This window comes from Lagenorhynchus albirostris, chromosome 14 (genome assembly GCF_949774975.1).
Source record: "Lagenorhynchus albirostris chromosome 14, mLagAlb1.1, whole genome shotgun sequence".
Lineage (NCBI taxonomy): Eukaryota > Metazoa > Chordata > Mammalia > Artiodactyla > Delphinidae > Lagenorhynchus > Lagenorhynchus albirostris.
In genome coordinates, this window is record NC_083108.1 from 25,423,882 (window position 1) to 25,450,665 (window position 26,784).

The window sequence follows — 26,784 nt, forward strand, 5'->3', positions numbered from 1 at the left end:
GCCAGTTTTCCCAATCCCATTTACTGAAAAATCCATCTTAAAATAAAAATTGAAATCTCACCTTTACTATTTGCTAAATTCATATGAATTTATGTGAGTCTGTTTATGGACTGCCAGTGACATTTTATTGATCTGTTTCTCTGTTCATGATCCATTACAAAATATTTTATTTTTATGACTTTATGTTTTCATATCTGGTAAGGCTGGTCCCCTTTCTCCCATTAGTCACCTGCTTCAGAAATCTCTTGGCTATTCTTTTTTTTTTTTTTTTTTTGTGGTCCGCGGGCCTCTCACTGTTGTGGCCTCTCCCGTTGCGGAGCACAGGCTCCGGACGCGCAGGCTCAGCGGCCATGGCTCACGGGCCCAGCCGCTCCGTGGCATGTGGGATCTTCCCGGACCGGGGCACGAACCCGTGTCCCCTGCGTCGGCAGGCGGACTCCCAACCACTGCGCCACCAGGGAAGCCCTCACTTAAGTCTTTTTAAAGAATGCTTCAGTCATGATTTAAAACTTTCTTTGTATGGATCATGCCCATTTCTTATGAGCGTGTTCCTAGGTGTTATATCTATTTTCGTTGCCAAGTAAATGGGATCCTCTAATATATTTTTGAGCTTGTCCACTGTGCGTGTAGGAAAGTATCCAGTCATATCCTCTGCAAATAATGATGTTTTTTCACCAGCTCATTTCTAACTCTTTAACCTTGTAATTCTTCAACATTTTTGATCTTGAGACTTCAAAGGGGGACCAGACTTCCTAGGTACAAGGAAACTGCTGAACCCATTCTGGCTCATCAGTACATCAACCAGGCTTTTATGGGCTGGGGGATGCTTGTCCCCTGAGAATATTTTCACTGTAATTTTTGATCGTCTGGAGACCAGAACTCTCAGTGCAGATAAATGATGAATGGTGGTGGGCGGGGTGGAGGGGTTGGGGATAGTTACTTGGAAGGTGCTGACCGGTCAGGCACCCTCCCCAGAGGCTATGAAAGCGTCCTGGCCTTGGTGCTGCCCGCTGAGGCCGGGGGCAAGTGTGGCAGAGGGAAGGAAAGCTCCCATCCCCGGAGATGTGCACTGGAGAAACCAAACATACAGGGGTGGCTGGACTCTGGGCTGTGCTCCAAAGGGGGTGTTTGCTGTACACCCTCCAGCAGTCTCTCCATCACAGCTGCCCAGCTCTGGGGTCCTGCCCAGACAGCTGTGTAGCCCAGACGCCCACCTGCTGGCTCCCACATCCTTGACTGCAGGACCCAGCTCCCACGGGATTCCTTCTGGGTTCCTATTTCTCCCTACTATTTTGCTGTGGGTTAGTGTTACTGCTCAGGAAAGTCAGAAGCTCCTCAAAAGCAGGTGCAGGGTCTTGTTTGGAGCCCCACACAGCATGAAGCCCCAGTCGAGACGTGGTGAGTGATCAATAACGTTTGCGAACTGACTGTATTCCATGAGGAAACCGCTCGTGACAAATGAGTTTCCACTCGCATCCTAATTGTCCTTTCTTTGGAGAGGGCTCCTGGAACCAAACAGCCATCAGTTCTACAGCGGGCAAGAGAGAAAATTATAGCCGAGGAGGGACAGGGCTCAAGTGTAAATAAGAAAAGGAAATGCTTGGACTTTCTCGATGCAATAAAAGTTCTATATAATAATATTATATGGAACTAACTGTGCAATTAAGCCCGAAAATTGCAAGCTTCCAGTTTGTCCTTCCAGCCAAATGCCAGGCGGTTCTCATGGTGGATGGCGTCTGCTTAGAAGAAAAGTGCAAGTTTTGAGGCAAATCTGAGGTTTCACTTCCTTTGGAAAACACAGGCTGGGGTGGGATCCTTGAGGCCATCCGGCTGGGCCGCTGATCCAGGCCTTATCTCCGAATCGAAGTGGACAGCAGCAGGGAGGCCAACGTGTTTTTCAAGAGCTGAGGCATAACTAGGACATCTTATACCTGAATGAGGCCTGGGAGTGTGATCCTGCCCTCCTTCCTCCCTCGGCCCCTTCCGCCCCCACCCCACCCCCCAGCTTTTCCCTACCCCGTCTGACCCCAGGGGTCCGGAGCAGGGGTGTGGCTGTGAGTAACGGGTCAGAGGGTACACTATCCTAGCTGGTTTCCAGGACAGCCTGTTGCCGACACCTCCTCAAATGTAGCTCCAAGCAGATTCCTCTCCCATCCAGAAGCTTCCCTGACTTCCTTCCCATGGCCTCTTACACAGTCCGAGTGCATCTGAGCCCTCCTCTCCCTGCCAGCGCTTCCCCAGTGGAGTTCCCCAACCCCACCCCAATGGAGTCCCTGCCCCTCGGCCTGCCCCCAAGGGACCCTGTCCTCACCTCTGGCCTAGCTCTTAGCACTGCTGTCTTTATCTCCCATTTTTCTGTGAGTCCTTAAGGAATTCCATCCCTTTCATCCCTGTTTCTCCAGCCGCAGATGGGTAAACTCCACTTAGGAAACCTGGAGCCCGACAGCTTGGGTTCAAGTCCCAACTCTGCCTCAGTTTCTCCGCTTGAAAAATGGGTTTTGGAGAGGATTAAGTAAGAGAATCTACATAAAATATTTAGGTCAGCAACTCACACCGAACACTCAGTACATCTCAGCTGATAGTTTCATTCTGTCTGTATCAGCTGGAGGAATACAACATATGTTGTATCTCTGTCAAGCTGGGTGCCTGTCTCTTCCTCATGCTCCCCACACAGGGCCTGTAGGATTGTTTGTAATGAATTAGGGCACATTCTGGAGAAGCAATTTCCAGACCCCAATGTGTGTTCACGCTTATTTCCCTGTGTAACCTGGCAGCATCCCTGAGACACCTGGGTTGGGGGTAGAGGACAGAATCAGGAAGTCCACAGTCGGGCACAGCAGCCCCAAGACAGCAGAGGCTGAGCTGCTCGTGACCTCAGAATCCAAAGATCCACCCTGGAACCAGAATATTTAAGTGGATCGGCTAGAGGACACCATAGCACCATCGAGTGTGTGGGCAGCAAGGGACCTTCACAGCCTCCTGGTCTCACATAAAAGAAGAAGCCGAAGCTCAGAAAGGGAACGTGGCCAGTCCAAGGTCACCAGTAACTCAGCTGCAGAGCACAGAGGAATTGTCAGTGCAGACTTTAATTGTACCTCCTCCCCAGAAGCGTCGTAGCCCCCTCTGCTGACTGCACACCTGGGCATTTCTCAGCCCCGCCTCTTCATGCCCTTTCCCATGAAGAGCTGGAGCCTTTTTCCGCTCCAGCTCTGGCCCTCTCACCTGGCAGTGCTTTCCCTTCTCCCGCCATCAAGCCCCCTGGCCCAGCGGCAATAGGAGTTGCACAGGGATCCCTGGGCTCACAGGTCAAGGTGGCTGGACGGCAGAGCGCACTCAGGCTGGCCAGCTGTGTAAGCACCTTGGTGCCTTCTAGAAGAAACACTAAACTACATCCCCAGGAAGGGTTGAAATAAGTGCTGCCTCTTAACCCACTCCGAACACAACTCCTCAAATAACTCACAAAATCTAAACCATTCCCACCCCTCTGCAGGAGACGGCTGCAGAGTAGAGAAATGCTAAAAGAATAGTGCTCCCGGGGGCTCCTGCATGGTCCCCACCTCCCCACCCTCCTGTGAGCTCATGGCCGTGGGGAGTGTAGCCCACCAGCCGGGACATCTCCTGCCAAGGCAGCCAGAGGCAGCTGGGATTCTGAAGCTCTGTAACCCGGGGCCTAGTGCTCTTTATGGGAAACAAGTGATTTATTTTATTATCTAAATTTTCGGTGGTTTAATAAGGTTTAATAAGCCTCCCAAGGAGTCTTCTGGCTTGGGAAATCGCCTGTAATAAACACAAGTAGTAAATCCTTTATTTGGAACATAAAGAGGTGCGCAATTTCTCTTAAAAGGAAACAAGTCTTCCCCCTCCCCCGCCTTGCCCTCTAATAAATAAAGGATGAATACATAATTAAAGAACCACAGTTTGAAGGGATACCACTTATGTGTCTGGCTCAGACTCCCAGGGCCAGCCCAGCCAGTGCTCTAGCCGTCTGAGGTGGGACCCTCCCCACCGGTGTGCTAGGGGCCTCAGCCCCTCCAGGCCATGCAGCCCCTAGACAGCCCACCCTTCCCATCTTCCCTGCAAGGTTACTGCACAGTGCGGGCCCCAAATTATGGCCTCAGGGAATACGTGAGATTTCCAGCGTTATTGATGGATGTTGTGCCCTTAACCTCGCTTCACTTTTGTTTCTTTATCTGTAAAATGGGTATAATACTGGCCTTGCCTGCTGCCACGCAAGTGAAAGTGCTTTGAAGAGTAACAGGTTCCAAGCCACCCCCTGGGTGAGGGGATGGGGGCAGGGGCCCCGGCACACCCACTTGGGGTTCACCCAGATGCTGTGAAGAAGAGGTTCCTCCCCGGGGAGATTAAACAGCTCCGACACTCAGATGCCCCCACCCCACCCCAGGACCAAAGCCCAGGTACAGAGCTGCCCCTCAATCTTCCTCACCCATCCCTCAAGCTGCTCTCTGAGGTACCCCTCAAGTCTGTCCCGAGTGTGTGTTTCATCCCGGTAAGAATGTAGGGGGTGAGAAGCACACCCTGGGTTTTGTCCCCCGTCAAAACTCCCAGTGGGGGTTCTAGACCTTGTTCTGATAAAACCAATGTGGAGTGTGGAGGTGGTGATGGTGATGAGGGTGGAGGTGACAAGAAATAGATACAGCGTGATACAGTGGACAGGGTCTGGGCGACAAGTCAGGAGGTCCGGGGTCTCTGTCACTTACTTTGCTCTGTGACTTTGGGCGAGACAGTTCACCCAGCATGAGCTTCGGTTTCTCGCCGGCAAAGTGGGGCAAATAATTCCTTCTGTACCCAGGGAGCCTCAGAAAATGTATAGAGAAGAGTGGGTGTGCTCACCAAACACACAGCACAGTTAAGTCAGGGGGCTTCAGAGGACAGTGAGGCAGGGACCTGAGCGCCTGGTGTCAAGAGAAGGAGCTCAGGCCCCCAGGTGTAGGGATGTGGGGAGAAGCCCTCTGTGTGGGGTAGGAGCACAGGCACTCCTGCGGGGCCTGGCCTCTGCCCTGTCAAGCCTTATGCTGTGGGTGGAGGGACCAGGCATTGGGGGAGGGGGGGCGGGGAGAATGGGGAAGCATGGCCGTGTGCTGCCGAGAGGGCCTGTATTCCAGCTGTCAGGGACCATCTGGAACATCCATCACCGTTTGCAGAGGAAGGCTCAGAGCTCATTTCACAGAAACCAACCGGCTCCAAGCCCTGGGCCCAAGGCTGAGCTGGAGACTGTGGCCTCCAGGCATGTCTTGGCAGGGTGGCAGAGCAGGTGACGCAGGCTTCATGCAGCTGGGAGGGCTCTGCCTGGGGAGCTCTGGCAGGTGGAGCAAAGGTTGGAAGTTGAGGAGGCCCCCCCAGCCTTCCAGCCCACATGTCTGGCCCCAGCCTCTGGGGCATCCCGGGGGCCGAGGGGTGTGGCTGCCCTGCTTAGGGGAAGAGCTGAGGGCAGGGTGGGGCGCGCCCAGCAGAGATCCACGGGGCTGGACAGCTGCTTGGGGCAGGCCTCCTTGCGCTCTCTCCTGCCCTGGTCCACCAGCCCCTTGCAGGTTTCCCTGCCTACACAGACCACAGAGACTAAGGACCTGCTCGAAGGAGGCAGGCAGGTGCTACCTAGCCTCATTCCCAAATCTGGAAAAGAATCCACATCCCTTCTCTGCCCCTGTGCAACTCCACCCTCGCCCTCACTAATTCTGCCAGGCGTCTTTGAAGCTCCAGGCCCAGGCAGGGGAGGAACTGGAGGCTGGAGAGGGGACCACTCCCAGGGCAGTGGGAGCCTGCCAACTGGGGCCAGTCTGCCGTGGGGATTTGGCAGATGGAAGCGTCATCCTGGGCCCCAGATTTGCTAACCTGAGCATGATTCAAGGAGGCACTGGACTTGTGGATCAAGGCGATAGAATTGTCCTGAAAGTCACATCACTGAGGTCGCCATGGAGGACAGGAAAGGGATGGGACTGGAGCAGAAATCAAATCCCTGACCTGCTGTTTTCTAGCCGTGTGACTTGGGGCAAAGGACTTAGCCTCTCTGATCCCCATCAAATGAGAATCATAATAGGATGAAATGAGTAGATATAAGCACTTTACGAATGATAGGGCTCTGTTCAAATGTCAGATGTCTCCAGTGCAGAGGGCTGGGGCCACCCACTGCCTTTTGTGACTTCAAGGCTCTCTCCACTGTGTATTTGAACAGACCTCATTCATTCAGCATCTCCCATGTTCCTGACTAATGGCATCCTGGGAATGATACAGACATATAAGAGACAATCCTGGAGCAAGTGAGATCCATGCAGTTACTTCCCCATTTCCCACATAAGCAAACTGAGGGCAGCAGGAGTATACACATAATTTGCCAATCCCTGCACTTCACATTCCTAGTAAAACCAGTCCTAGAACATGGGGTGCCTACTAGCCAGACGACCCCACACCCGGTTGGGGTCACAGGCTTAGGCGTCAGAGTACCTGGTTCTAGTTCCAGCCCTGGCACTAATGCGCTGTGTGACCTTGGGCATCAGCTACTCACTGTGCCTTATTTTCCTCATTTGTAAAATAGGCGTAAAGTTTCTACCAGCCTTGCCTGCCTCTTTGGGTTAGGAGTACATGAGACAGGAGGTATGAAAGGACCTTGGAAGACTACAGTGTCCTCCACATGCTGGGGTGGCCCTGGGAATGTCTTTGGGAGAGGTGATTAAATAGTATGGTCTCTGCAAAACTATACAGAAGGGAAATTAGTTCCTGGTACGACGCCACCTCCTTCTGTCAAGACCCCTGTTAGGTGTCTTTGTCCCTCCCGGACTTCCTAATTGCCAGCAGTGTTTGAGTACCTCCTCTGTCCCAGGAGCACTTCCTGTGCCTTCCCTCATTTGATCCGCCCAACAACTCTTACCATCCCCACTGAACAGATGAAGAAACTGAGCTCAGGAGGGTGAAACCTAGTCCCCGAGGCCAGGATGTGGACCCGGGAGGTCTTAAAGCAGGGCCCTCACTCTCCACCTCCCAGCATAATCCCCCTGTTGTCAGATGGCTGTCAGCCAACTTAGGCACACGCTGGCTGAGAACAGCTTCCTGTGTGATCTCGCTCAGGATCCAGGTTAAACACACCTTCAGGCGGGACTCTAGAAATCCAAAGCTTTCCAGATCCAAATGATACGGGGCAGGTCCTTCCTGCCCCTCTGCGCAGTGAGACCTTCTTTATCCTTCACAGATCAGACAGGGCGCCTCCTCCTGGAAGTCTGCTCCGATCCCCCAGCCCGCAGGGGTCTGTTGCCTCCCTGTCCGTACCTCTCTCACTCGTGCTCAGTCCTGAGCCCCTCTGGCCTGCTTGGGTCTTAGGTCCCCAGTGTACAACCCTCAGCCCTGACTCTGATTAAATCTCTAAACTTTTGGGGGCTAGGGTCCAAATCCCCCTACCCACAAGTCGGACTTTGTAAGGGGCAGTGTTATAAGGGGAATGAACGTGAGCTTTGGCACCAAATGCAGCCGGGTTCAGACCCTGGTTCGGACACTTTTGTGTGGCATTGGGCAAGACACTTACCCTCTCCATACTCTTTCTTTATCTCTAGATTGCAGGTGATGATAAAAATATGTACCTTTCACGGTCGTGTTGATTGAAGAAGGCTTAGAGGTGCAATGACCGACACGTTACAGGCACTTGATAAATGGTAGCTGGTATTGATTGTTATTATAAACGCTGGCTTGCCTGCTTGATTGATTTGGCGATTAGAACAGGACACAAATAAAAACAAAAATTCAAGTCACACTCAAGAAATTAGTTCGGAGGACTTCTAGAGCCAGGTTTCTACAGTGCAATTCTCTGAGTCCAAGGCCCCCTCTCTCCTTCCAAAGGCTCCAGCTCCACCTCTTCTCTGATCTTCTCATAGAAACACCCCCTCCTCCTCTTTAGCTGGTGAGCTAAAGGGCATGACCCATCTCCCTATAGTGAGAGGGGGGAGGCAGGTAGAGTACCTGAGGCAGGTAGAGTACCTGAGGCTAGTGACGTTCTCATGTTACAGTTGAATTAACCTAGGCCGGAGATGAGAAGTGCTGCCTTTGCCAGAAGGCTACTTGGACGTACCTGGGCTCTAGAACCTTCCACAGAGGGCACAGGCCCAGGGGAGGCTGTGGTGAGCCTCATGTCCTCTAGAATGGGGACCACACCTGAAAAGGTTTCACCTGCCCTGCATTCTGGCTCTTTAATCTCCTTCTTCCATTTGCAAGCTCCTCTTTCCCCCTTTTCCTCCTCCGCCATTAGTTCTTGGCTCTATATTTTTTCTATCACCTTCATACCAGAGGTTCATATTTTGCGTCAAGCCTCTCCTAGCTGTCGAGCGGTTTGGTTTTGTGTGTGTGTGTGTGTGTGTGTGTGTGTGTGTGTGTGTGTGTAATTTTCTTTCCTGAGCGTGTTATTCTTGGAGAAGGAGTGCCCTGGCTTGGGCGATGGGAGGGATGGAAGGGAGGGGATGGAGGGCCTGGGTGCAAAGGTGGGGCCTGACATGGCATCCCCTCTGGAACACTGCTGTCTGCGGGCCCGCCAGGCATGGGGCTCTTAGGGTCACCAGGGAAGCTTCCAGAGTGTAGGCAGGGTGGGGGCACTTTTTCCCAAAGAGTTAATAAAAACAGCAAACCACAGCCCCCCTTCCCCTGCTACCTCCTGCCAGGAAAAACAGCCCCGAGCTCTGTGGTTACATCTGTTCCTCCAGGAATGGTACAAAGACTCCAAACCATGCCATGGTGAGAAGTCGCTGCTGGACAGACCAGCCTTCAAGTCCAGGGTCACCCAGGCCTGTCACCCCCTCCCCACTGCCAGATCCACTTTGTGCTTTCTCATGGTCATGACGCCGGTTGTAAGATTTCCCCTGTCCATCCAATGACAAGATAAGATTAGGAAAGAGAAGCCCAGAGAGGCGGTGGGGCCTCCCGGAGTCACACAGCTGTGGTTTCTGACCCCCAGGCCCAAGCAGACCAGCTCCAAAAGCATGGGAAGCAGGACATTTAGCACAGGGGTGGTGCTGTCCGTCCCTCAGAGGGCTCGGGTGAGACAAGGATCACCTACACCCCATCCAATGGGTTCCCGCTCCTCTATTTAAGAAGGTAGGGATAAGTTTAAGGAATTGCGGGAATTTTTCCTGAAAAACATTTTAAAACATTTTTGTCTTTATAAGAATAAGCCGTCGGCAAGCAAGAAAACTTGCGTGAAAGAACTAATTTCCTGAGGTTTTAATGATTTGGGCTTTTAATAGTTGATGGGGCATTTCATTCACGAACAGTCTTTTCAGGTGAGAAGGTTCCTCTGAGGGTCAGAACCCTGCTACCATTAGGGTAGCTTCGTGGGAATTAGAAAAAGGTGTCATTTCCTCGATACATCTACTTCCATCTATCAAACCAGTGTCGTAATATACTGATTTTGTCAGAAGACAGCATTTAATGCCATCTGCCAGAAATGATAGCTATCACAAACCCATAATGTCTATGAAGTGAATGTTGTCTCTGTGTTGCCTGTTGTATTATCTGTTATCTTCCTGTGTTATCTATTATGTTATCTATTGCTATATAACAAATTACTCTGAAACTGAGTAACTTAAAACAAGAATAAACGTTTACTATCCCCGGTGTCTATGAGTCAGGAATTCCGAAGCAGCTTTGCTAAGTGGTTCTGATTCGGTGTCTTTCCTGAAGCCGCACTCAGGCTGTCAGCAGGGGTGCTGTCCTCTGAATGCCTGACTGGGACTGAATGACCCACTCTCCTGGTGGCTCACTCGCACAGCTGGTAACTTGGACCTGCTCGGTCCCTTGCCACGTGGACCTCGCCAAAGAACTGTCCTGATGACATGGCAGCTGGCTTCCCCCAGAGTGAGAGAACCCAGAGAGAGCCAGGCGGACACAGCGATGTGTTGTCACTTGTTGTTACTTTAGCCGTTCTGATAGGTGTGTGGTGATATCTTATTCCTCTTGGGTGGATATTGCTGCATCTTTATCACAGCTGTTATGTCCCTGTGAGCTCCGTTAGAGCAAGGGCCTGCTTGGTTTGCCTTCTGTGCACCCCCAGAGCCCAGAGCAGGGCAGGGCACAGGAAGAAACCCAAAGTCTATTTAGAGAATGAATGCACGGCCTGCGGGGTCTCTGGCCCTTTTTAAGCAGGCAGGAAAGCAGCAAGACCTTTGCTCTGGGAAACCTCTTGAATACCTTCCCTGGGCGAGATTGCTGGGGGAAGGCTAAGGCCCTCCACCACCCACAGAGGAGCAGGGACGAGGGGGGCAGAGCACCCAGCACCTTGACACCCCACCGGGTCCCTGGGGCCTCCAGGCCACTTGGGGCACATATTGTGGGCCTGGCGCTTCTCCCTTCTCCCCTTCCACTGCCTCTGCCTTCTCAGGGCAGAGACATCCCGAGGATAAATATGTGGGGATCCCCAAAGCTCTTGCCACTGGGCCGTGGGTCTTCCAGACTTTGTTTTTCTTTTCTCCCCACTGTAATTGCAGCCGGGGAAGGGCCACGCCTTTGCTAGCATTTATCCATGGGCCACAGCCAAGCTTTGCCCCGAGTAGCAGGGCCGTCAGTGCCCTGCAATAAAAATTGAGGTGGCTTGTGGTCCAGGTTGAATCTGTTGACTTGGGTTGTGAATTCTGCTCCCTGAAGGGAGGGCGTGCCTGCTGTCCTCTGCGCCCCCCCCGACCGCTGGCGGCTTGACCGGCCACACTTCTTCATGTCCTGTGTATAGATAATGCTGAGGTGTCTTAGAAGAGGCTTCTCCCCGTAGGGATATGTTCCCGAAGAGTAACAGAATACAGACATGATAAATTAGCTAACAATGAGCTCGAATTTAATATTGAATATAAATATTTATAGGTCAAATGGCTCACTGATATACACATATAGGAGGTCAGTATTTTCTAAAAAATCAAGAATTGCAAATGAAGGGAAACCTCATCAGCTAAGATGAAGCCAGAAATAGGTCAGAAAGCAGAACACCTGCCATAAGGCCCCCATTCCCTTGCTGAAAATGGGCCACGAGATCGGTTTGAAGATTCCTAAAAGCTGTTATCTGTTTGCTAGGGCTGCGATAACAAAGTACCACAGACTGGAGCTTAAACAGCAGAGATTTATTTTCTCACAGTTCGAGAGGCTGGAAGTCCAAGATCAGGGTGTCGGCAGGGTCGGTTTCCTCTGAGGCCTCTCTCTTCGACTTGTAGGTGGCTGTCTTCCACCCTGTGTCCTCACGTGGTCTTCCGTCTGTGTGTCTGTGCCCTGCTCTCCTCTTGTAAGGGTACCGGTCGTACTGGATGAGAGCCCTCTCATAGGACCCCGTTTTAACCTTAATTCCCCTTTTAAAGAGCCTACCTCGAAATACAGGAACACTGACATACAGGGGGGTTAAGACTGCCACATATGAAGTTGGGCTGGGGAACAACTCAGCTACCGTTAGTAGCCCCCTCCGTTAGTACAGCCCGCATCAGTAGCCAAAAGTAGCAAAATCTGAATCTGTTAGAGGAGTCAGAGGATTTGTGAAATAAACCAAAGCATTCTCCCAGAGGGAGCCCTGAGTCATGAGAGAAAATTCCTCCTTTGGCACTTGACCCACAGACGTTGTGTGAGTCCGTAGCGGCCACCATTCCCGTAGCATACAGAGCAATGGAGTTTCACATGGCTGTCCGTCCCCGCGTTCAGGAATTGCACATTCCCAAAGTGGAATTCAGTGAAATCGGGCCTGCGAGAAGATTCCACAGCCTTTGCTAAAGGCAGACGCCAGCTGCCCAATGACAAGCCCAACTCCAAGGGCCTTTGGGGTCCCGGGAAGAGCCCAGTGGTTCACTGAGAAGCCCCAGCTTCTGAGTGGGGCTCTGAGTTCCAGGTGAGATTGGGAAAAGCTGAGGAAGAGGGGCCGGGTTTCTAGCAGAGGGGGAGGGAGGGGAGCCCCAAGCAAAGGCAGGGGTGGGGTGGGCAAGCACGCCCACCGGCCTGGCCTCCCTGGGCCAGGGTCCCGGAGCTGGCATCCCCTCCTGGGGCCACGTCCTCTGACCCGGTCTCTCCTTGTGTGTGTCCCCACAGGGCTCTGGCTGAGAACATGGCCAATGGCATTGACGAGCTGATCGGCATTCCCTTCCCCAACCACAGCAGCGAGGTCCTGTGCAGCCTGAACGAGCAGCGGCATGACGGGCTGCTCTGCGACGTGCTCCTGGTGGTGCAAGAGCAGGAGTACCGCACCCACCGCTCCGTCCTGGCCGCCTGCAGCAAGTACTTCAAGAAGCTCTTCACAGCCGGCACCTTAGCCAGCCAGCCCTACGTCTACGAGATTGACTTCGTCCAGCCCGAGGCGCTGGCCGCCATCCTGGAGTTCGCCTACACCTCCACGCTCACCATCACGGCCTCCAACGTCAAGCACATCCTCAACGCCGCCAGGATGCTGGAGATCCAGTGCATCGTGAACGTGTGCCTGGAGATCATGGAGCCCGGGGGCGACGGGGAGGAGGAGGATGACAAAGAGGACGACGACGATGACGAAGATGACGACGAGGAGGACGAAGAGGAGGAGGAGGAGGAAGAGGAGGAGGACGACGACGACACGGAGGACTTTGCTGATCAAGACAACTTGCCTGACCCCCAGGACATCAGCTGCCACCAAAGCCCCTCCAGGATGGACCACCTCTCGGAGGCCTGTTCGGATGCTCCCAGGGACTTCCCCGATTCCTTCCGGGCCGGCAGCCCTGGCCACCTGGGCGTGATCCGGGACTTCTCCATTGAATCTCTGCTGAGGGAGAACCTGTACCCCAAAGCCAACATCCCCGACAGGAGACCCTCCTTATCTCCGTTCGCCCCGGACTTCTTTCCACACCTCTGGTCGGGGGACTTCGGTGCCTTCGCCCAGCTGCCCGAGCAGCCCATGGACAGCGGGCCCCTAGACCTGGTCATCAAGAACCGCAAGATCAAGGAGGAGGAGAGGGGGGAGCTGCCCCCACCTCCGCCGCCGCCCTTCCCCAGCGACTTCTTCAAGGCCATGTTCCCGGACCTTCCCGGGGGGCCGCTGGGCCCCATCAAGGCAGAGAATGACTACGGTGCCTATCTCAACTTCCTGAGCGCCACCCACCTAGGGGGCCTCTTCCCGCCCTGGCCGCTGGTGGAGGAGCGCAAGCTGAAGCCCAAGGCCTCTCAGCAGTGCCCCATCTGCCACAAAGTCATCATGGGGGCCGGGAAGCTGCCACGGCACATGAGGACCCACACCGGGGAGAAGCCATACATGTGCAACATCTGCGAGGTCCGCTTCACCAGGTGCGAACGGAGGCCTGTGGGTGTGAGGGGCAGGGCGGGGAGGGCCGGGGGCCTCGGGGATGGAGAGGGACCCAGGTCAGGGGAGGTCCAGCTGGATCCTAGATGCACAGCAAGCTCATCGCCAGAACAGGTGCTAGGCATTAGCTGGGGCAGTGATTTTCAGATATTTTCCTATATATGCTATTAGGTATAAGGCCAAGATGCAAAAGAGATCAGAGCGGAGCTGTTCTGGTTAAGGCAGAAGCGGGGAGGGGGGATCTCAGCACCCGCTGTAGATCCAGGAAAGCCGGTTTGAAGCTCCCCAATGGAGTGCAGCCCCTCCTTTATTTTATTTGGAGCCCAGACAGCATGCCAGGGCCTGTCTTGAATGGATTACATATACTACCGCCCCCGCCACGTCCTGGAAGTCAGGGAGGGCCATGGGCTTTGTCCACAGATAGGTGATCTGTCTCCCAGTGGCTAGTCAGCCACTCCTAAGCCCAGCTGGGAAATGGCAGAGCTGGGACTTGAACCCCAGTGAGACCCCTGTAGGCCCTTTCAGTCCTATTTTGGGTCAGACCTAAAGGCTGGGCCTCCTTTTACGTTCTCCCCCTTGACTGTCCATGTTGGGAAGAGGGTTAACTCTATGCCGTTATAAAAGTTGAACTTTGAAATCAGTACACGATAAGCCTTTCATCTTTCCCGGACTCCATCCCGTTCAGCACGCGTGTGTTGTGTACCTTCTCTGCACAGCAACTTTTGTGGTCAAAACTGATTGGTGGGATGATGTGGGGTCCGATTTGTCCAGTGCTAGGTTTTGATGGGCCTCATTTGGGGGAGATAAGGTCTGTTGGTGCCGATTGTGGTCACTGATGTGAGGCTGACCTTCTCAGCCGTGTCCACACTGTGGAAGGTTCTGGTGAGTGCCCTGCATCAGGGCTTGGTCATTTCAGTGTGTCGGATGTGGTTTACCTGCCCTGGGACTGTGACTTCCTAGAGCAGGTCCTTTCCCCACGTTGCCCCTGTCCCCATCAGAGAACCCGCCTTGAGAAACCCACGCTTATTCCAGGGGTGCTGCCGCCACCCCGTAGCCCCCTAGCAGTTCATCTTTGGGAATTGCTGGGGGCTCGTTCTTTCGATTTGCCCCAGTGGGCCCAAAGCTCTGGGTTTTGAGGAGAATGCGATGTTTGGCATCAGGTCGATTATCAAATCAGGGGCAGTGCTTTTGGGGGAAAAACAAGATGAGTTCTGCTAAGTAACGAGACGCACTCTCTTTGGCGGCTTGAAAACTCGATTTGAGGTTGCCAGAGAGGGTACAGGAACGTGTTCAGCTGACAGTTGTGAAAACAGCTCTGCAGGGTCTTCCGGTGACCGCTTCGAAAGACAAGGCGGATTGTTTCCAAGGTGGCCTTGGGTCCCCTCACAGCTGCTTCTGTGAAGGAAACCCCAGCAGAATCTCCCAGCTGCTCCGAGCTGACAGTGAAGGGAGAATTTCCGGGTGCAGAGGGGCAGGGCCCCCCATACCCCGGGTGTGTCCCCTTCCACCCAGCCGTGCTGACCTCAAGTGCTTGCTTCTCTTACTGCTGCAGAGCAGCTGGCCCCAAAGTCCCCGAGATTCACCCCCTCTCGGGTGCCCCCCACTACTGGCCCTGCCACTCTTACATCGCCTCCTCCTCCCTCCCTCCTCTTCTCCTGAATTCACCTTAGAGCCATAGAACCCCTGTAAAGGCTTGACAAGAGCACAGGGATAACGGAAGATAAACCAGAGCCCAGTCCAGATTCAAGCACAGGTCATGCATCTGGAGCCAGTGCCTCTCCGCAGCCCCCTGGGAATGACCTCAAGACGTGGACACCCTTCACAGGCCTGGTCCAGAAAAGCCAGCCCCTGAGTCCTGCCATCTGGGCTCCACCTCCTTTGCTTGTCCCCTGCGCAGATGGCTGACACTTGGGGACACCCCTCCCTCCAGGGGAGACCCTGGTCTGTGGCTTCAAGGGGATGTGCTGCATCTCAGGGTACCTCAGGGCGAGCCTGCCCTGCCCCCCCACCAAGTCCCCATGTCCCTTCCGTTCCCCACTTCCCTCCGGGCCTTTCCCACACTCCGCTGTGAGGGCCATGGCGGTCTGTGTCCCTGCCTTCCCTAGGGAAAGTTTTAAACTCGGTCAGTCGAGACAGACTTCTCGCCCTCTTGACACCAGAACATCCTCTGCGTGGGCCTCCTGGTTTGGGCCTCAATGCTGTGTTGTATAGGAGGGTCGCATTCCAGAACCCTCCCTCCCAGCACATTCCTGCTGATCACTCAGGGTGGTCGCTGTGCCTGCCGGCTCACCACCCCTCCAGGCCAGATCAGCTGTGGGGCGGGTTCCAGCCATCCCGCCCCCGGCCCTGCCCTCCCTGCGGTCTAGTCCTGTTCAACAGAATGACAGCCACCCGGGCCCCCGGCCTGTCTCCAGCTGGCGCAGCTTCGTTCCCGCCTCCATCCACATCTCCCCTCACTCGGTGCCCACTGGGCACTGGCCCTCCTGAGACAGATCAGAAGAGCTCTGGGGTACCCTTCCCAGGAGCAGAGATACCCGGAGTGGGGAAAGGGTGGAGGAGAGTTTCTTGGCCTCCTCCCCTAGGGACTTTATTTCTCACTGTGGGCTGTGGCTGCCCGTGATGGACACCCCTCGACACCCCTCCCCATCACATTCTTCGGAATCGCTGGTTCCTTGCTGCCCTTCTGTCGCCTCCCCGGAGCTGCCTGCAGGATTCTTTTCAGCCTTCAGAGAGCCTCAACCCTGGCCTGTCCAGGTCCGGGTGGCCTGTAACTCTCTGTATAGCCAAGTCCTCTCGCAGCCTTTCCACGGGGAGCCCCCCCTTTGTGGCTGACTTCCTGCCGCCAACATCTGTAACACTGCCCTCCTCAGCTGGAGGCGTCTTCAGCAGCCACTGAGAGCAGCAGCTGCTGCCTCTTTGACTCGGAATTCCCAGACTCCCTTGCAATGCAAAGCCACTACCTGGGACTGGACGCCCCGCGAGGCTGAGGGACCCCTGACCTGCTGCCCTCACGTCCTCCTCGTGGACACTATTTTCCTTTCTGGAGCCCGAGTCTTTGCTTAATTATAGCTGAGCTTCTGCTCTCCGGTCAGGCCTCCTTTCCTCTCTTCTTGATGTTGATCCCACTTCCCCTCCCTCCTGGGGGACGTTGGAGTGACCCACCCTCCCCCTGCAAGGTGGCCCCGGCTCTGAGTTATGGCCTCCGATGCCAGCTCCCAGCATGTCCACGCCCCGTGGGAACATCATTCTTCATGGCTTCAGCAGTACAACACGGCGGAGGGGCCTTGGGCATCCTTCCAACAGAGCCCCTGAGGCCCCACTTACTGCTCTCATTCTGTGGGTGTCCAAGAAGGGACTGCAGCCCCACCACCATGTGTCTGTTCCTTGGTGTCGGGAATCTCACCTCCGAGCCAGCTCTAGATTTCAGCCAGTCCCACGGTTGTCCCACCACTGACCTTTCCAGCTATGAGACACCCCTGGAGCCACAGGAAAGGCCTCAAAGGCTTCAACCAGATGGTGTATCTCTGGCCCCATGCTGTCCCCTCCTAGCTCTGGCCATCCCATGATCACCTGGACTCCAAGTTCCTCTGTCTATGCCTGAGTCTATGTGTCCACTCCCCTAGCCTGGTCCAAGGTCACCGTCTTCTTCCCGAGGATGGCTGCAGTCTGTGCCGGCTGCAGAGACAGCTCGTGATGAAACTGGTCCTGTGGCTCTAACTTGGGAGAGAGAAACAGTTCCAGGACTTAGGGCAGAGGTAGCCTGGACCAAGATTCCCCCAGACCCTCCTCGTCAGGAGTCCTTTACTTCTATTCCCAGAAAGTCTGGAAGCCTGGACCAAAGGTCAGGACTACAGGGTTCGTGGGCCAGAGGTGGCCCCTAGGATGGGCCTTGAAGAACGGAGAGCATGTGGGCCAGGGAGGACAAGAAGGTATTCATCCTCTCTGCGTGCAGAGGGATGTTGCTGCCCTTGGTGGGACTTTTCCCTGCCCACCCACCTCACAGGGCCCTCCCCCTCCTCGTTGCCCCAACCCCTGTCATCACCACCAACTAGGCCTGGTCTGGGCCTGTGAAGGCCTCAGAAGACTCTTAATGCTCCTGTCCTGCCACGTGGGTCCTTGAGTACAGGCCGCCTGTCGGGGGAGCCCCTGGAGCGCATGCTGGGGCAGTCTTCCCTCCTGGAGCCCCCGCATCCCATCCGCAGCCTCGCTCTCACAGGCGCTCCAGTCAGGTCTGGCGGACACGTGGTGAAGTCGAGAAACTGCCACACGTGAGAAGAGACCAGCTCCTGAGACGACAGTGGTCCCGTGGAGGAGAAGGATGGGCAAGCCAAGCTCTGTACCCCGAGAAATCAATCTCTGATGAGCCACGATTTCCCCAGTCTCCACTGAATCCCCTACCGACATCCCGTGAAGGCTGCAACTTTTAGCCCCCACCCCTGGCCCCCAGAGCAAGCCAAACGCTGGTTGCTCTGTGGCGCCCCACGGTTCCCTCTCCAAACAAGGCCGGGAGCCTGGCAGATGATGCTTTTTTTTTTCCCCCTGTATTTTTTTCTTAGTTCTCCCACTCCTGGCAGCTCTGGGGACCTTATTAAGATAATGTAGTATCGTTAGCAGTGGCAGCAGGAAGATAATTTGTCTCAGACCATCAGGTTACCAAGAAGTCTGAGTGGATGGTGTTGGGAAAGCGTTATCCTCACTTGGGAGCCTCCACTGAGGCCCAGGACCCGGGGCCCTTTCCTTTCACTCAGGGGAATGATATCACCAGGACTGGCTCATCTTTCTTGACGATGAGCTCTCCGAGCTGGAAGGGGGAATACCGGTCAAGGCTTGCATGCATGTGACCTGGCCTGGGTCCCAGGTGCAGAGTAAAGGGATGAGACGGCAGACAAGGGGACAGGGTGAGGGAGGAGCACGTCAGGTTTGGACTGGGCAGTTCTGAGAAGTGGCCCCGCACCAGCGGGCCGCGGCCATGACCACCCATTGTACCGTGAGGAGTACCGGGCAGAACTCCAAAGCATCTGCTGGGTTCTTATCCGAGCAGGTTCCAGTACCATCCGGGCCACATGCTGAACAAGTGCGGAGGGAGCAGGGCCGGCACATGGGGACACAGAAGGCAGTGTCTCCTAGGGACTGCAGCCCCTTGGAAAGGGCACTGCCGTGGTGATCAGGAACCCCAGCTTGAGGGCTTGCATCTGCCTCTAAGTAGCTGTGTGACTTTGGCTGAGTCACCTCCCCTCTCTGGGCCTCGGTTTCCCCATGTGTAACATGAGGGGGTTGGAGCAGGTGCTCCCTAAGTTCACGCCCAGATTTATGACCCCATATATTGCCCAAGATCAGGAAAGCTCTGGACACATGACAGCACTTCTCTTTGCCTCCTCTTCCTCACAAGAATGATGGAAGGGCCAATTTCACGGGCTTTACTGAAGCCCTTATAACCAACCACCTGTGCGGTTAGGTCCTGACCCGCGCTCACGATTAGTACTGACGGGAACGTCCCTGAGCCCGGCTCCTTTTTTGCAGCTCACTGTCGATGAATTTGCTGCTTCCTGCATTATCTTGCTGTCTAGGCGCCTAATAAGACAGGGCCCCAGGAGCCAGGGACAGGGCGGTGGCTCCGCAGGCATGAGGGGCAGCTAAGGGAAACAGCACACGTGACGGCCCTGCCCTGGGAATAGCATGCATGGGAAATAAAGGCCGGAAAGACAGCCTCTGAACAGGTGTTCCCATCTGCCAGGAGCACCTGTGTGGTTGAATTGGGGCCACAGAGCACAGACAGGGAAACTGGGACCCCAGGGCTCGGGACTTGCTGGGAGGGCAATGCTGATACGTATGGGGCCTTTAGGGGCCAGAAGAGGATGATGCTGACACATCGTCCTCTGTTGCTCCCTCCCTGCCCCTCAATTGACCTGCCTCGGGCTGCAGCGTTCAAGTGCTCTGGAAGGTCAGGGCAAAGGATAAGGCCTGGGTGGACAGAGAAGGGTTTATGAAAGACCGCACGTGAGTTTGACCACTGAAGAATCAGGGGGATTGGGAGTGGTAGACATTTCAGGCAGGGCAGTTTGCAAGGGTAAACTCAGAGAGGAAGGATGTGGGTGCAGGGAAGAGGAGGGCTCACGGCTGGGAAGGAAAGAGCACACGTGCCGGCATCTACGCTTGGACATCTGGTGGGAACCTAAGGGATGGAGCGTGGTGTCCAAACACAGGATACGCACAGAAGGGGAAGGAGCCAGGGCTTACCAGCATCCATCCCATAATATGGCAGGCTCTGAGCCAGGGGGGCTGGTGGTCCAGCTCATGCCAACGGAGATTCAAAGATGCAAAGCTGACCAGAGCATGGCCTGCTAGGGGAACAGTGTGTCCATGTGGTGCAGTACTGTGGGGAAGGACGGGGGCTGGCAAAGGATATGGGGTGATTCTTTTTTCCAGCTTTATTGAGATATATCTGACATATAACACTGTATAACTTTAAGGTGTACAACAGTGATGATTTGATATGCACATATATTGTGAAACGATTACCACAATCACATTAGTTAACACACCCATCACCTCACTTAGTTACCTTTTTTGTGTGTGTGGTGAGAACATCTAAGATCTACTCTCTTAGTAACTTTCAAATATATAATACAGTATTGTTCACTATAGTCCCCAAGGGCCCCCAGATCTTATCCCTTTATAACTGGAAGGCGTGAGCTTGTAAGGAGACTTCAAAGCCATGCTAAGGGGTGAGTTAGCACACAGGCCTTTGGACAGGGTTAGGGGGCTTGGAAGATTTTAAGGGGGCACCGGACCCCCAGTCCTGAAGGAAAGTGACCAAGAGCTCAGCTGCTGAGAGTCAGACTGGAACATTCCAACTCACTCATGATGCCTCTGGCAGCAGATCAGATGCATAAAGGAGCAAGGGTAGAAGAGCGGTAATGCATGAAGCCAGCCAGCCAGAAGGAGATTCAGTATGAGCCCATTTCCCAGATGCAAACACTCTCAGAACACCAAAGGTCAAAATGGTGCAGCACAGCCTCCCATTTTAGAGGTCAGGAAACTGAGGCCCAGGGCAGCAAAGGACCTGGTCCGGTTCTTAGAGTGTGCCGAGCCCGGGCCCTGCTCTGCCAATGCACACGCGCATTACATCTACATGGAAAGGTCATTACAGAAATAAGGAGGCTGTGTGACCTCAAGAAAGCCATTCCCTCCCTGGAAATGGGCTGGGTTAGATCAGTATTTTCAAGGTCCTGGGAAGCATACCGCTAGGGATGCAGGTTACTGGGCCCACTGATTCAGACGTGCTCTCAGTAAACTAAATGCTCTCTAAATTTTTTCCAGGACTAACTTATGAGGTTTGTCCACCCTCCTCCCCCGCTGCTCCCATGAAAAGTCTCCACTGGAGACAGTGGCTCCTGCCCAGGCTGAGCTGCTCCCACAGCTTGGCCCAGTCTTCTGACCCCAGAGACGGAAGGCTGGCTGCAGATGCCCTGGTATGATTGTTTGGGCTGTACTTCCTGAGGCAGCCCCTACAGGCTTCAGGCTGGGAACACTCAGTATGAAAATCCTCAGAAGAGCTTGCCAACAAACCATGCCCAGATAGCCCTCCATGCACCTCTGCCCCTCACCGGCTGGTACCTTTGCGAAAGCTGTTTGACTTCGCTGAGCCCCCAGCGATTCCTCAGTCCCAGTGAGGAAATTAATCCAGGTGTGTTGAATCGAGCTCATGCAAACGGAGATTCCTCGCCAATAGGAACTGATGTCTAGCCCTAGGTTCAACTCTGCATGGAGAGGTTAAATAACTTGCCTGAAGGTCACCCAACAAGTTAGTGGGGGGTCTGAAGCTGGAGCAGGGGCTCCCACACCCCTAGTGGGGATCCCTTTCCTGCACTGTACCTTGCCTGTGAATAATGACTTTCCAGGGTCATTGAAACGGTGTACTTGCCTGCTCACAGCAGGTGCTCGACGAGAGGAAATTGTCGCCACCTTCTCAGCACCTCTCCCACACTTGGGCCAGTCGCCTCTGAAGTGTGATTTACTTTAGATGCCCTAACAGGAAGCTCAGGGAAGCAGTGCATATTTAAAGAGGCCCTTGACATTTGAAGATTTACCATTTGCATTGTCCATTATTTGAGGGTGTCAATACTATTAAATATATGTAATAGTAATTTTTTAAAAAATCTCCCTTATAAGGTTGTAGTGAGGACTGAATGAGATGATGTATTTAAAGCCCCACTGGTGACTCTCAGCTGACCCTCCACTAGGCCCTGGTGAGGATGAGTCCCTCAGCCAGTGCGTGAGCCTAGCCAACCACCTAGCATAGCCAACACCTAGCATCAGTGTTTCGTCAGAGCCTGAGCAAACGTGTGGAGTCCCGAGACATATTCCCCAGGACTGTACAGCGTCACTCTAGGGCTACAGATAGCACTCTGCACCCCACCCCTACATTTTTACACAGGTCACAGTGCAGTGCTGAGGAAAGAGGCCTAGGCTGTTCTAGTCCCAGCTCTGCCATTACCCTTGCGGTGACCTTAGGGACTTCACCTCCCTGGTCCTAACCCTAACCCTCCCTGGGCCTCAGTTTGCCCACCAGCCAACTGAAGGATTAACCTAGGCCAGTGGTTCTCAGACCACCAGCAGCAGCAACATCCGGCAACATATTCAAAATGCAAACTCTCTGCTCTCTCCCCCGCAGACCTACTGACTCAGGCAGTCTGGGAGGGAGGCCCGGCACTCGGTGTTTCATCAGACCCTGATGATGGCTCATCAAGTTTGAGATCCACTAGCCAGGATGCTCAAAAATCCAATCACCTGGATGCAATGTGGGTTACAAAGAGCATAAGAGCAGCACGCTGGTGGCAGAAGGGCACATGAGATGTCACAGCGGGGGACTTACTGTGCAGCCTGGGGGCAGCTGGTGGGACGGGGATGGCGGTGTCTGGTGTGTGAAGGATACCAACTCTCCCTTCCTCTGCCCTGCCTACCCCACTCTCCACCCCCACCCCCCACGTGCCCTCCAGCCTTCCAGGGAGCACAGATGGGGGAAACGGATCTGTCCTTTTGGTCCTTCTCCCCTGGTCCCTGCCAGTGTACTCATGAATGTCCTTTTCTCTCCTGCCCCACCCCTGGGGAACTAGCCGGAAAATGAGAGCCAGTGAGACCTCTAGCGGCCAGGGGACACCAGGAGACCAGGACCCGCTCCTGCTGTGCTGGGGTTATGCTGAGTGTGGTTTAAATCTGGCCATTTTAGGGCGGATGCCTGGGCTCCACATCTGCTCCAACCTCAAAACCAAGCCAAAAATTACAGGCAGACGCTCCACCCAAGCCACACCTGCAGGGAGGAGGTGGGAGGCTGGACACAGCTTCCTGGCCTGCCCGGCCTGGTCAAGGAAGGCTGCAGAAGGATCCTGAGAGTTCTCGAAGCTCACCTGCCTCCACTTCTGTGTGGCTGAAAGGCTCCTTTAGCTGGTTTATGCAGCATTCAGTCTTTACAGAAACAGGCTTGAGATGTCTGTTTTCCTTTCAAGACCGCCAGGAGGTGTGTTGAATCTAGCTCAACACAACCCGAATTTCTCTCCATCAGCTCTGGACAACAGGCATTGACGTCTCGTGCTAGGTTCGGCTCAGTGCAGAGAGGTTAAGTAACTCACCTAAGGTCACCCATCACGTTAGCAGTGGGTTTGCAGCTGGAGCAGAGGCTCCCACACCTGCTGATGGGAGCCGCAGCCCCACGTCATATCTTACCTCTGAATAATACTGCTTAAACCCTGAAAAGCTCTGCCCTAGCTTAGGCTGCATTCTTGTTGCACCTGGCTGTTTTGTAAACCCTGGAATCGTCTGCAGACAAAGAGGAGAGCCAAGGGCTGGGGCTCAGAAACCACAGTGCAGGAGTGACTTGAACAAGGTGTGCCTGATCCCTGTAGCCTCCCGGATTAGTGCTGAGGACTGACAGGTCTCAACAGCCCAGGGGCTGGGATGGGATCAGGGTGAACCTCGAGGAAAGACCCTGTTGCCTGGAGACAGTGGAGCTGAAGGTGCCATCCAGTATGAGAAGTGGCTGCCCCACTGGAGGACTAATGAAAGACTGCTGGCTTTCGGGGCCTCTGTCCCCAGCAAGTCTATTCTGCAGTCTATGAGACAGGCCCCGACAGAGTGGGTGCTCCATCCTCCAGAGCTTATGCGTAACAGGCGTTCTGGAACGACAGCAGCCTCTCTGGGCCCAGCTCCTGATCCACTCTCTAATCCAGGGGAGGAGCCACACCTGTTTGGGGTGGCGCAGTAGTCGAAGGTAAATTCTAGCAGGGGTCCCATTCCTGAGGGTTGACACCACAGCAGTCGGGAGCCTTAGCAGGTTCTGGAGGAAGGGGAGCAGAGAGTGAGGAGTGGCTCCTGGGGTTCTGGGCAGGGACTGACTCTGGCTCTGCCTTGCAGGCAGGACAAGCTGAAGATCCACATGAGGAAGCACACGGGGGAGCGGCCCTACCTGTGCATCCACTGCAACGCCAAGTTCGTGCACAACTACGACCTCAAGAACCACATGCGCATCCACACGGGCGTGCGGCCCTACCAGTGCGAGTTCTGCTACAAGAGCTTCACGCGCTCCGACCACCTGCACCGCCACATCAAGCGCCAAAGCTGCCGTATGGCCCGGCCCCGGCGCGGCCGCAAGCCCGCCGCCTGGAGGGCCGCCAGCCTGCTCTTTGGGCCCGGCGGCCCGGCCCCGGAGAAGGCGGCCTTCGTGATGCCCCCCGCGCTGGGTGACGTGGGCGGCCACCTGGGCGGGGCCGCCGTGTGCCTCCCGGGCCCCAGCCCCGCCAAGCACTTCCTGGCGGCGCCCAAGGGTGCGCTGAGCTTGCAGGAGCTGGAGCGGCAGTTCGAGGAGACGCAGATGAAGCTGTTCGGGCGCGCGCAGCTCGAGGCCGAGCGGAACGCGGGGGGCCTCTTGGCCTTCGCGCTGGCCGAGAACGTGGCCGCCGCGCGTCCCTACTTCCCGCTGCCTGACCCGTGGGCCGCGGGCCTGGCCGGCCTCCCCGGGCTCGCCGGCCTCAACCACGTGGCCTCCATGTCTGAAGCCAACAACTAGGCTGGCCTCATCACCCCCAGTCCTGCTTCCCTGTCCCCTCCCGGGCCCACCTGCCCCATCCGATGGGTCTGAACTTTTTATTTCAAAAGAAAAAAGGAAAACAAATAGCAGCCGCAGTGGTATTTTCTGGGCCTCCCGAGGCAGCTGCCTCCCCTGTGCTGGGGTCTGAGATGGGCATCCCCTCCCCAAAGGCCCGGCCTCTCTCTGGCTGTCTCTCTGCTCTCACACAGAAACTCACAGGGGCCCGTGCCAAAGAGGAGGCCCCAGACCAGGTGTCCAGAAGCACTTTGGAGCTGTGTGGGGCTAGACGGAGGGAGGTGGCTTGGCCAGAGGCAGACCGGATGGAGCAGGGCTGAAGGTAGGGTCCCGAGATACACATCCTGAGCCCCGCCACTCTAAGGCAGAGTCCCTGCTGCTGACACTGTTCCGATGGGTCATTTTTCCCATCTCCAGTGGCCCTGGGATCCTTAGGGGAAGTGACCTATAGGCAGGGAGAGGGTCTCCTGGGGTCCGGGCCCATTTTTCCCTCCCTGTCCTATGACCGCGGACAGGTCAGCCGTCTGTACCCCAGTTTCACCCTGCTGTGAAAGGGGGCTGGAAATTTTGTTTCCCCCTCCCATCCACCCACCGACACACTCGAACATGCCCATCCCTCCAGAGAGAAGCCTTGAGAGAGCAGGGGCTTTGCAGTCTTAACGTCCCTGGTGACGCTGTTTCACTGGACTTAGTTTTATCACGTCCACCTCTACATTGGCACAGGTGAGAAATGTGGCCAAACTAGACAGGCTAACAGAGGAAGAGGGCTGGGGTGGGCTTGTCCACAGCCCCCAGGCAGCTTTGGGGAACTCTAAATCCTACCCTCCCCTCTGGGCAGGCCACTGTGCGCATCCGGGGGCTACCATCTCGCATTGTCCCCACCTCTGCGTGGTCCCTCCAATGCCATAAGGAGTCTTTCAGGACTCCGAGGGCCAACACGGAAGGAATGGGGTCCTCCTCTTAACACCTGGCAGCTGCCCCTCTCCACCTGATTCCCGGAAACAGACAAAATGCCCAGTTACCCAGGTGTATGTTTGCTTTTCAGTTGGGGGCTTCTCAGGACTTTGGCATCGCTGTGTTTGAACACCCTCAACACCTCCGTGGTCCCCCAGGGAGGAAGCCAGCTGTCCAGTGTGGGAAGTCAGAGGCTTGGCTCCAATATGGGCTTGGAGGGCTCTGTGAGTGAGGGCTGTCCACGCATTCTCGCTGGCTCTCTGGTTTGTAGCCGGTCCTGAGAAGGAAGACAGCTCTGCTGGCCCAGTGCCTTCCAGATCTTCTCTCCCCTTTCCTGTCCTTCCCTCCCTTTTCTTGCTGAGTTTTCTTTTGTTTCTCAGTAGCCCAGAGAAGGGAGGAGAGTTCTCCTGTGCAGATGGCCCAGGGCTGGTGTCCCCAATCCAGGAGCTGTGGGCACAGAGACTTCGGCTCTTCCTATTGCCTTGGCTTCTTCCTGAGCAAACGCAAAAAAACAAAAAGGCCAGAGAATACCACAGACTCTGTCACTCTCCCAGCTCCCCCGCGAAGAGACCCGTGACTCCACACACCACCAGCTGCCCTTTCAGCCAGAGGGAACTGTTGCTGACACCCTCTCGTCCTCAGATGTCATCTGCTGGCAGCTGCCTCTCACACTCCTGTCTCCATTTCTGACCCTCGCTTCTGGGACCCACCAGCCAACATGCCTGTGTTCCCCCCGCAGCCAAGGGAGTGGGGCTGAGCCAAACTCTAAGAGAAAACGAGGAAAAACGAACAAATTAGAAACCAGTGGTGTTGGGGCTTTTGTTTTTATTTTGTAAAAGTAATGACTTCTCATAAACTCAATTTTTCAGACGACTGGTTAGTTCTTTTTGTTTTCTCTTGGCTACAGTTCGGAGTTGTACATTGTAACATATCCAAAGATGTCGAGTACTGTATGATCAAGAACTTGAAGCAAATGGGTCGTGGAGGTAGGGATGGTAGTGTTTGGTTTTGTTTCCCTTTTTTTTGGGGGGGGGGACATTTCAGTTTCCCTGTCTGTGGGAGAACTTTGGAATTTTTTTCTATTTATAACTTTTTTTTAATGTGATTGCTTTATGTAAAATGACACTCAACAAGGTTTGCCTTAGTGATTCAAGGGACAATCTTCCATAACTTTGGTCGCACGCTGCATCCCGCCGAGAAAAACTCTCAGCTAATTTTCTGGCCTATTTATTAAACAGTATTAATTGACTTGATTAAATGATATTGAGAGTTGCACTTCTGTGAGAGGTGACAGCCACAAGACTCTCTGTAGACATCCGTGGCTTAAGAGGTTGACAATTGGGTGTCACAAACTTATAAAAATGTTGAAGATGCCTTTATAAAAAACACAAATCTTTGACCCTTATTTAATAACGTGAGGGACAGCATTTTAAGTAAAAGAAAGCCACACTTACTC

The 26,784-nt window shown here is 54.6% G+C and overlaps 1 protein-coding gene across 4 annotated transcripts in view; it reads left to right on the forward strand.

Annotated features, from left to right (window-relative positions):
* ZBTB7C (zinc finger and BTB domain containing 7C) overlaps positions 1-26,201 on the forward strand; it is a 379,305-nt gene extending 353,104 nt beyond the window's left edge. For all 4 annotated transcript variants that reach the window (XM_060170299.1, XM_060170302.1, XM_060170300.1 and 1 more), the window contains 2 exons: positions 12,043-13,260; positions 23,687-26,201. In XM_060170299.1, coding sequence (XP_060026282.1) covers positions 12,059-13,260; positions 23,687-24,338 — 1,854 coding nt within the window. In that variant the 5' untranslated portion in view covers positions 12,043-12,058 and the 3' untranslated portion in view covers positions 24,339-26,201. The remainder of the gene's footprint in view (positions 1-12,042; positions 13,261-23,686) is intronic.
* The last annotated feature ends 583 nt before the right edge of the window (positions 26,202-26,784 follow it).